The sequence below is a fragment of the Dendropsophus ebraccatus genome, chromosome 15 (assembly GCF_027789765.1).
Source record: "Dendropsophus ebraccatus isolate aDenEbr1 chromosome 15, aDenEbr1.pat, whole genome shotgun sequence".
NCBI lineage: Eukaryota > Metazoa > Chordata > Amphibia > Anura > Hylidae > Dendropsophus > Dendropsophus ebraccatus.
In genome coordinates, this window is record NC_091468.1 from 30,223,348 (window position 1) to 30,233,414 (window position 10,067).

The 10,067-nt window shown below is 40.5% G+C and overlaps 1 protein-coding gene across 6 annotated transcripts in view; it reads left to right on the plus strand.

Annotated features, from left to right (window-relative positions):
- GGPS1 (geranylgeranyl diphosphate synthase 1) overlaps positions 1-9,568 on the plus strand; it is a 100,512-nt gene extending 90,944 nt beyond the window's left edge. For all 6 annotated transcript variants that reach the window (XM_069954442.1, XM_069954437.1, XM_069954439.1 and 3 more), the window contains one exon: positions 8,765-9,568. In XM_069954442.1, the coding sequence (XP_069810543.1) occupies positions 8,786-9,526 (741 nt within the window). In that variant the 5' untranslated portion in view covers positions 8,765-8,785 and the 3' untranslated portion in view covers positions 9,527-9,568. The remainder of the gene's footprint in view (positions 1-8,764) is intronic.
- Positions 9,569-10,067: the final 499 nt, after the last annotated feature.

Here is a 10,067-nt window from a genome sequence, read left to right on the forward strand (position 1 = left end):
GCTGCTCCTGCGCGGTAACTATGAGCGCTCATTACGAGCGCTCATAGTTACTGTGCAGAGGGGAGCAGTGCAGCTCAGTATACAGGTATACTGAGCTGCAGCAGGGGACCGGACAGCTGGCCTCCACGGTCTGCCAGTTGAGGACCCCTGGCATAAACGAAGAAAGGGAAAAAACGCCAGGATATGAGGTTTTCTTGTATTTAAAAAAAAAAAAAAAAATCTAAATGTCCAATCTACACAACTATGGTACTAATAAAACTAGAAACATGGCGCAAAAAATTACACCCCATACAGCCCAGTAAGTGAAAAAATAAAACTTATAACTGTCAAAAAATGATTTCTGTAAAAATAAAATAAAATATTAGAAAAGCTTTCGTTGTTTTCGGATGGACCTATAGAATAAAGCTATCATGTCAGTTTTACTGTATAGTGTGTTACGTAGACACGGGGAACCCCCAAAAGTTACAAAATTGCATTACCTCCCTCCAAATTTCAACCCATAAATAATTCTGGGGTTCTGTCATACAATTTATGGTAGATTGAAAGGTGCCTTAACAAAGTACGCCTGTTACTGAAAAAAACAAGCCCTTACATGGCCCTGTAGATGGAGAAATAACTGTGCTATAGCTCTTAGAAGGCAAGAAGGAAAAAATTTAAATCGTCATGGTCTTTAAGGCTGCATTCACATGTTCCGTTCCTGTAATGGAGTTCCCCCCGCCCAGGCTGCATCTGTGAGAAGATGCTGGGAGTGGTGGAAACTGTATGAATATCCGCCACGCTGTAATAAAGCAGCTGAGTGGCACTGTCATTACAGTGCAACATATATTCATACAGTTCCCCCGCTCCCGGCATTTTTGTCTTTCAACATGTTGAAAAATTATCATAGGTCGTTCACATACATGTTTGTGTAATAAGTTGTTCGCCAATAAAACATGTTGTGTGGGTTGTCCTAAGGAACGATTAGCAACCATATAACGGTGTAAAAACGATCATTCATAAGAGTAATCAGTGATTGTAATAACCTCAGAATCTTTACAAAATCACTAGTTATTGCTAGCTAGTGAACGATCGTTATGGCGAATCTTTGAACGATAATTGCTATATGTTATACGGCCTTAACTCCACATTTAGGGTACTATTAGACTGAGCAATATTTAACGATAAATGATCGCAAATGAGATCATTTATCGTTAACCTCAAATCATTCACCATATTACACAGAACTATAGACGTTACGATCATTACTACAATCATTTACTCCATCTGATACCAGCAAAAATTTGGAATTGCACTAAATGATTAGTAAACGAATGCGGAATTAACATGAATGATTAACAATGATTTTAGGGTCAGATCTAAATCAATAATCAACAACACATGGACAATTTTTTGATTGTTTCTTGCAATTACACAGGGCGATTATCATCTAAATTTTAACGATTTAATGATTTATGCCCTGTGTAATAGGGCCATTATTCTCAGCCACTTAAGGCCCTGTTACACCAACAGATTATCTGACAGAATTTTTTGAGCCTAAGCCAGGAATGGACTATAAACAGAGCAGGTAATAAAGGAAAGACTGAGATTTGTATTCTTTTCAAATCCATTCCTGGCTTTGGCTTAATAAAAAATTGTCAGCTAATCTGTTGGTGTAATAAGGCCCTTAGTAGCAGGCTTCTACAGGAGCCTTTGTGCTGAGCCCATTTGCTGCAACTTTGACAGCTCCACAGGGCTGGGAGCGGTAAGTGTGTTGGATTACTGCTGAGATAAGGTGGCCGGTAGAGGAGTCTGTACACACACCTATGTGCGCTTCCAGATCCAACCAGGGAGTGAGTCATCAACTCGCCCACTGCTGATAACACAGAAGTGGTCAGGAACCTTAACAATGAGATGTAAACACATCAGGTGGCCTAGCTTGGAGCCAGAGCTAAAAATGTAATGAGAAACAATTGCAGACTTTATATAACATTAGGTCATTAAAAGTTAAGAAAGTTGTGGAGATAAGAATACCCCTTGAACCTCTTAAAGCAGAAGGCCCATGAACTGTAAAAAATGGCAGGTAGGCCGAGGGGGAGGTGGGGGGGGGATAACAACTCACCCATCCCTGTGCCTCAATTGTGCCGCTTCGGGGTCCTGTTCACCGCCGTCTGTCATCTGCAGGAAACCGAGTATGTCGTGTACCAGGCTCCTACATTACCAACCTGACTGAGCAATTGCCCACCCAACCAATCCGTGACTGGGGTGAGCCACCGATCTATTCATGTTTAAAAAAAAAAAAAAAAGTCAATGTACCTAGTTGTACATTCGCTTTAAAGCGTAACTGTCATTTCAGGGTCATTTTTTTTAAAACATTAAATATCAATAGTACAAGCGATTTTAAGAAACTCTGTAATAGGTTTTATGTACTAAAAGAGTTTCCTTCTGTAGTGAAAAAGCAATCTCCCAGCCTCCCCCCTGACATCAAATGAAGCAGGATTTCTGTCTCCATTATGTGGCTATGGAGAGGGGAGGGGCTGTTAGGAGTGACTGAGCACGGAGGATTTCTGCAAAGCACAACATCCTGCAATCTTCTCTCAGTAAGTTCATAGATAAGCACTGACCTTTCTGACCCCAGAATCCTGCGGTTTAGGTGCCCAGAGAGTCTACAAACAGCTGACCTTCATGTCACCTCTTCCTGCTCCCTCATCTCCCTCAGCCCCTCCCCCCTTCATAGGCTTACAATGGAGAGAGCAGAGCCTGTCTTCACTGGCTTCTCTGTAATGAAGACATGTTTGCCTGATAATGCACAGATAAGAAGTCAGGGGGGGAGGCTGGGAGATTGCTTCTTGAGTACAGAAGGAGGCTTTTTTGGCTGATAAAACCTATTACAGAGTTTCTTAAAATCGCTTATACTACTGATTTCTGCAATAAAAAAATAAATATGACAGTTACTCTTTAAGCCTGGTGTTAAAATATACTGGAAAACAAATAAAAATGAATTCTGTAGTAAAATTGGGGAAAAAAAAGCTATTTTTTAAAAAAAATGTATGGGGGTTGTATTTTGCCGTTTGCAATGTGGTAAAACTGACATGTTAACTATGTTCCTTAAGGGTGCGTTCACACCTACAGGATCTGCAGCAGATCTGCAGCAGATTTGATGCTGTTTTCAGTTATTTAAATTAAATCTGCTGCAGAAAATCAGCTGCAGATCCTGTAGGTGTGAACGCACCATAAAGGAGTACTCTGGCGATTTTTTTTTTTTTTTTTTTTTAATTTTATTTATTTTTTTAAACCCCTTCCCTCCCGGGCCAATTTTTGTTTGTGTTTTTCGTTTTTTCCTCCTTGTGTTTAAAAGGCCACAGCGCTTCACCTACAGACCCACATGAGCCCTTATTTTTTGCGCCACTCATTGTACTTTGCAATGACAGACTTAAAGTGACACTGTCACCTCCTTTGTGCATTTTGACATCTCTACACAGGTGTGATGGGTAAATTTAGCGGTTTTCATACCTTATTTTATATCATACGTCATGGTGCTTGTTCAAGTAAAAAGTCATCTTTTATCAACTGCAGATTGAGTTAAGTGGGCGGGGCCTCGCAGCATTAGCACCACTTAGCCCCGCTCACAACGCTACAGTTGGCCTGCCTCCTCACCAGCCATTGGAACAGGCTGGCAGAAAGGTCTAGACCCCACCCCCTTTACGTCGGCCAACCAATGGGCGTCAAGGGGGTGGGACCAATGGTGCAGTTGTGGGCGGGGCCACACCCACTTAATACAATCTGCAGTTGATAAAAGGACACTTTTTTTACTTGAACAGGCACCATGATGTATGATATGAAATAAGGTATAAAAAACGCTAAATTTACCCTTTACACCTGTGTAGAGATGTCAGAATGCACAAAGGGGTGACAGTGTCACTTTAAAATCATATGCGCGGTGAAATTGAAAATAAAACGCAATATTTTTTATTTGGGGTGGTTTTGTGTTTACGCCATGCACCCTATGGTAAAACTAACATGTTATCCATGTTCCTCAAATCAATACGATTACATCGATATGCAACTTGCATAACTTATTTTATTTGACAGCTTTTAAAAGATTAAAACTTAATAATTGCTCTATGACCATGCTTATAAAGCTTTTATTCTTTGGTCTATAGGGCTGTGTGAGGTGTCCGTTTTTGCCCTATGATCTGTACTCTTTGTCGGTACCTTACTTGTGTATATGCGACTTTTTGATCGCTTTTTATCACAATTTTTCTGGATTTAATGCGACCAAAAATGCCCAATTTTGCCCTTTGGAATTTTTTTTGTGCTTACGCAGTTTACCGTGTGAGATCAGGAATGTGATAATTTAATAGTTCTGGCGATTACGCACGCGGCAATACCAAACATGTTTGTTTATTTTTATTTATAAAATGGGAAAGGGGGGGTGATTCTGACTTTTTTATTAGGGGATGAGATTTTTTTTTCACATACAGCAATTAGAATCCCCCAGGGGGATTATTATACACAGCACTGATCTCCCATTGAGATCAATGCTATGTATATAATAGAGCACTGATCCATCAGTGTAACGAATCTCGCCCCTGCGATCGCATTGCGGGGGCACAGATCCGCCACTAGACACCAGGGAGAGGGGCTGCAAAGAACTTTTAAATGCAGCTGTCATGTTTAACAGCTGCATTTAACTGTATTTAAGCAGAAAGCTAATCGTGGCGGTTCAGAGTGGGGTCGCGGCCCTGGCCCGGCCAGTGTAACGAATCTCCCCCCCTGCGGTTGCATTGCGGGGGCATAGATCCGCCACTAGACACCAGGGAGAGGGGCTGCAAAGGACTTTTAAATGCAGCTGTCATGTTTGACAGCTGCATTTAATTGTATTTTAGCAGAAAGCTAATCGTGGCGGTTCAGAGTGGGGTCGCGGCGCAGCCCCTCTTTGAACTGCCCCACCCACTGCAAGACGTACTGGTACATCCTGCAGAGGATAGGGGTTAAAGGGATTATCCAGGGCTACAAAAACATGGCCACTTTTTCCCCTCTCTTGTCTCCAGATTGGGTGGGGTTTGGAACTCCGTTCCATTGAAGTAAATGGAGCTTAATTGCAAAGACGAGAGGGGGGAAAAGTAGCCATGTTTTTGTAGCACTGGATAACCCCTTTAAGCTTAATTAACACACATTACGTATTTCTACAACTTTGTAATGTGTGTTAATAAGCAATCTGGCATCAAAAGTGAGGGAGATCCGAGTACAGGGACGTGGCCCGCGGGAGTTTCAAGCGGCACTAGTCACTGGAGGGGGAAGGTAAGTATATCAGCTGTGTGTGTCTGCGTTTCTTTTTTTTTTTTCTTTTTTTTTGGAGGAGGCTGTCAGAGTACTCCTTTAAGTCTCTTCCTTATCTAAGTTTTTATATAGCGTTTTTATTATTTTTTTACTAATAATGTTACTTTAAAAAAATAAAAAAAGGTGCTAAAAATAGCTACAATTCTGATCCTTATAATGTTTTTATTTTTTGTTCTATGGGGCTATTTGAGGTGTCATTTTTTTTGCTCCATGATCTGTACTTTCAATCAGTACCTCACTTGCGCACATGAAACTTTTTGATTACTTTTTATTTAAAAGATTTTTTGAAATCTGTAATTTTGCAAGGTTTTTGCGTTTACTGTGTGAGATCAGAAATGTAATAACTTAATATTTCAACTGATTCCTCTACCGGTGATTACAAAAACAGTGGTACCTCGGTTCTCAAACTGCTTGGAACTCAAACTGTATTTTCAAGAAAAGTTTGCTTTGGTTCTCAAACTCTTGCTCGGTTCTCAAACACTTTTCATGCACCCAGGCTTGAAGTACTCTGTATATGAATGTTTTTGCGAGTGTGGATGGTGGGTTGTACCTGGTGAGTTTAGCAATGGTAAGGCTTCACATACAGTACAGAACTGTATAAGACTGCTGGAGTGCATATACAGTACAGTAGTAGTCCAGTCAGTGCACCGCCATCTCCCATCCTGTACTGTGTAAGACTGCTGGAGTGCATATACAGTACACTTCAGCACCAGCATCTCCCATGGGGGGGGGGGGGGGACTCTATACAGTAAAGGATGAGTGAGGAGTTAGTGACTACTGTACTATAATTGCTGGTTTTGTTGAATGTTTCTTGTTTGTAATGTCCTGTACAGTATATAGTGCTGTTCTTTAATGTACTGTATAGATTAAACTGGGCGCTTTTCAATGTAATAAATGAGTACTGTAGATAATTATTGGTGGCTGCTGGAATCAATTAAACACATTTACATTATTTCCTATGAGAAGACACTGCTCGGTTCTCAAACTGCCTTCCAGAACCAATTAAGTTCTAGAACCAAGGTACCACTGTATGTTGATTATTTTTTAAATTTTTTTTGCTTAAATGGGAAAGGGGGGGATGATTTAAACTGTATAGAATGCTAGCCTTTTTATATGGGACTGGATTTTTTTATATATTAAAAATGTTTTAGGAGACATCTATGAGCAATACCATGATCGCTCAAACAGATTAATGCAGTACATATGTTCGGCATTATTCAATCTCTTCACTCGATTGCTACAGGCTGCTGAAAGCGGCAATCCCAGAGCCAATCCCATAGCCAATCAGCTAAGAGACGCTGCCTGGGAGGCACTGTGTATAGAGCAGGCTCAAGCGTGCTTGTCCTTTGTGGTCAGCAGGCTGCTTACTGACAGCAGCTCCCTGTGTACCCCATAGAGCTAAGGCTCTGCTCCTGCAAGCTACGCTTTCCCACTCTGTGCTGACTCTGTCCATAAGATGGCTGGGTGTGAAGGTGCTTGGCCACCTTATGGACAGAGTCACCACAGAGCAGGAGGGCATAGTCTGGAGGAGTGGCCTCTGGTTTAGCTTTGAGGTACACAGGGAGCTGCTGATAGTAAGTGCAGTGAGTACACAGGAAGCTGATATCAGTAAGTGCTGTGAGTACATAGGGAAATGCTGTCAATAAGTGTTTTCTAATACACTAATACTGTACATTGAACAATTTTACAAAAAAGTGGCCAACAAGTAGCTTTTTAGACAAATGCAGTTCATGTCTGAATTATATGATAAGTCTCTTACTTGCAAGTTGTGTGTGGAAGGGTAGATATTACCCTTTTTAAAAATATCCATCAACATGAATAAATTCATAGATGTTAAAGGTGTTGTCCATGCTGACAAAAACATGGTTGGTTTCTTCCAGAAACCACTCCATTCAGTTTGGCTGTGGCTTTGCAGCTCAGTTCCAAGTTTTAGTGAATAATCCTAAACTTGGTTATGTTTTACAGCGGGTCAATGCAGGATAGCTGTCTGTGACTGTTTTGTCATACACATGGCCTCACAAATTCACACTTGCAGCATATGCACATAAACATTTTAGAATTACATCTAAGCAGCTGTATTTTGGCAGTTTAACTGACCTTTGTATGACCAGCAATTAATGCTAGCCCAAATGTAGCCCAAATGGGCTATACTGTGATAACAAGTTCCACATCCAGAGTACTCTACAGGAGTGGGGTAGAAGAGGTGAGGAGGGGGGGGGGGGGGGGGGTCAGAGGCTCATCACTTGATCCAATATGCAGACTAGTGTTTTTGAGAAGTAGTAGTGTTTAGTGTCTATTCTAAGTGAATGGAGCCAAATTGTAATACCACACACAACCTGAGGACAGAGTTGGTGCTGTTTTTTTTTTTTTTTTGTAAAAAAGTAGCTGTGTCTTTCTAATCCTGCATAACCTCTTTAATACAGAAAGCAGTAGTTTGTAGCCCTCCCACCTCCCAGGGGGGACTCCTATGAGAAATGCACCGATTTTCTCATAGGGATCAAGGTAGTACATATGTAGTGCATTGATGTATGTATCTGGAGCTTAAAGGGGTTATCCAGCGCTACAAAAACGTGGCCACTTTTGCCCCACTCGCTCCAGTTCAGGTGCGGTTTGCAATTAAGCTCCATTTACTTCAATGGAACTGAGCTTTAAACCAAAATGTGCAGACAAGAGTGGTGCATAAAGTGGCCATGTTTTTGTAGCACTGGGTAACTCTTTAAATTACATGGGGCTGCTGAAACCCCTAGTTATTAGTCGCAGAGTCAAGATCAGCGTCATGAGATTGCTAAGGCCCACTAAGTGTAACATAGAAACATAAAAGATTGTTGGCAGAAAAAGACCACTGGGTCCATCTAGTCTGCCCTTTTAGTATTTCCATTCTTATTATCTTAGGATAGATATATGGTTTATCCCAAGGCATGTTTAAATTCTGTTATTGTAGATTTACCAACCACATCTGCTGTAAGTTTTTATTCCAAGTATCTACTACCCTTTCAGTAAAGTAATATTTTCTCTCGTTGCTTCTGATCTTCCCCCAACTAACCTCTCACTGTGTCCTCTTGTTCTTGAGCTCAGTGTAACAGATTGGGTTCTCAGGACCGCATTATGAGAACCTGATCTGTCATTAGACCACCAGGGATAGCTTCTTCTTTTTCTCTTTTTTTTTTTTAAACCGTATTTAAATGCTGCCGTCAGTTTTGACGACAGCATTAAAATAGTTAATTAGCCGGTGTTGATAGCAGCCATGAGCCCTCTCTGTAACCTCTTAGGGTAGGTCATAGGTCCTTAAGGACTTAAATGGAAATAAATTACAAATCTACTTTCTGATACCAGTTGATTTGAAAGAAAAAAAAATGTCACCAGAGTACCCCATTAATTTCTTGTTTGCTTTGTAATTTTCTCATTGTGAATAAATATGCATAATATTTGTATTTTGTAATAACAGGTCATTATTGAAGTTACCGAGATGTTGCACAATGCCAGCCTACTTATTGATGATATTGAAGATAATTCCAAGCTTCGCCGAGGTTTTCCAGTTGCCCACAGCATCTATGGTGTTCCGTCTGTTATTAATTCTGCAAATTATGTTTACTTTCTGGGTTTAGAGAAAGTGTTAACTCTTAATCATCCACAAGCTGTCCATGTTTTTACTCAACAATTACTTGAACTCCATCGTGGTCAAGGCTTAGACATTTACTGGAGAGATACATATACGTGTCCCACAGAAGCCGAATACAAAGCTATGGTATTGCAGAAGACAGGGGGTCTCTTTGGATTAGCTATTGGCTTAATGCAGTTGTTTTCCTCATATGACAAAGATTTAAAGCCACTGTTAAATACTCTTGGACTTTTCTTTCAAATCAGAGATGATTATGCAAATTTACACTCCAAAGAGTATAGTGAGAACAAAAGCTTTTGTGAAGATTTGACAGAAGGCAAGTTTTCATTTCCTACAATACATGCTATTTGGTCAAGGCCTGAAAGCACTCAGGTTCAAAATATATTGCGCCAGAGGACAGAAAATGTAGACATCAAGAAATACTGTGTTCACTACCTTGAGAATGTAGGTTCTTTTGAGTATACAAGGCAGACTTTAAGAGAATTAGAAAATGAAGCCTATGGACACATCAAATGTCTTGGAGGAAACCCTGAGCTAGTGTCAATAATAGAACAACTTAGTATAATGTATAAAAATCCATCACAGTGACATTATATTGCTTATGATGCTAATAAAGGGCTATCATTTTAATCCACTGTTGCTTTTTTTTCTATATCTTAAAATGACAAATCACTGAACTGCATGTAGAATGTGTGCACCGTTTTAATGTTATCTTTTTCTACTTAATTTACACTTCCAGTGACACCTTGAAATGATCTAGTAAAATTGAATTGAAAATGGTCTTCTAGAACAGTGATTTTCAACCTTTTTTGAGCCGCGGCACACTTTTTATACATAAAAAATCCCGGGGCACACCACCAACCAAAATGGCACAAAATGACACTAAAACAGTACATATTATACATATAGTTAATAATATAGATTCTAAATGTATTTAAACTCACTCAGTGTGAAACCTGGGCCTGTTTTCTTCTCCCCCGTGTGCTTCTCTCCTGTGCTTCTCTACACCATACTTCTCCCCCCTACTTCTCTCCTGTGCTTCTCTCCCCCATACTTCTCCCCCCTGCTTCTCTCCCCCATGCTTCTCTCCTGTGCTTCTCTCCACCATACTTCTCTCCCCCCTGCTTCT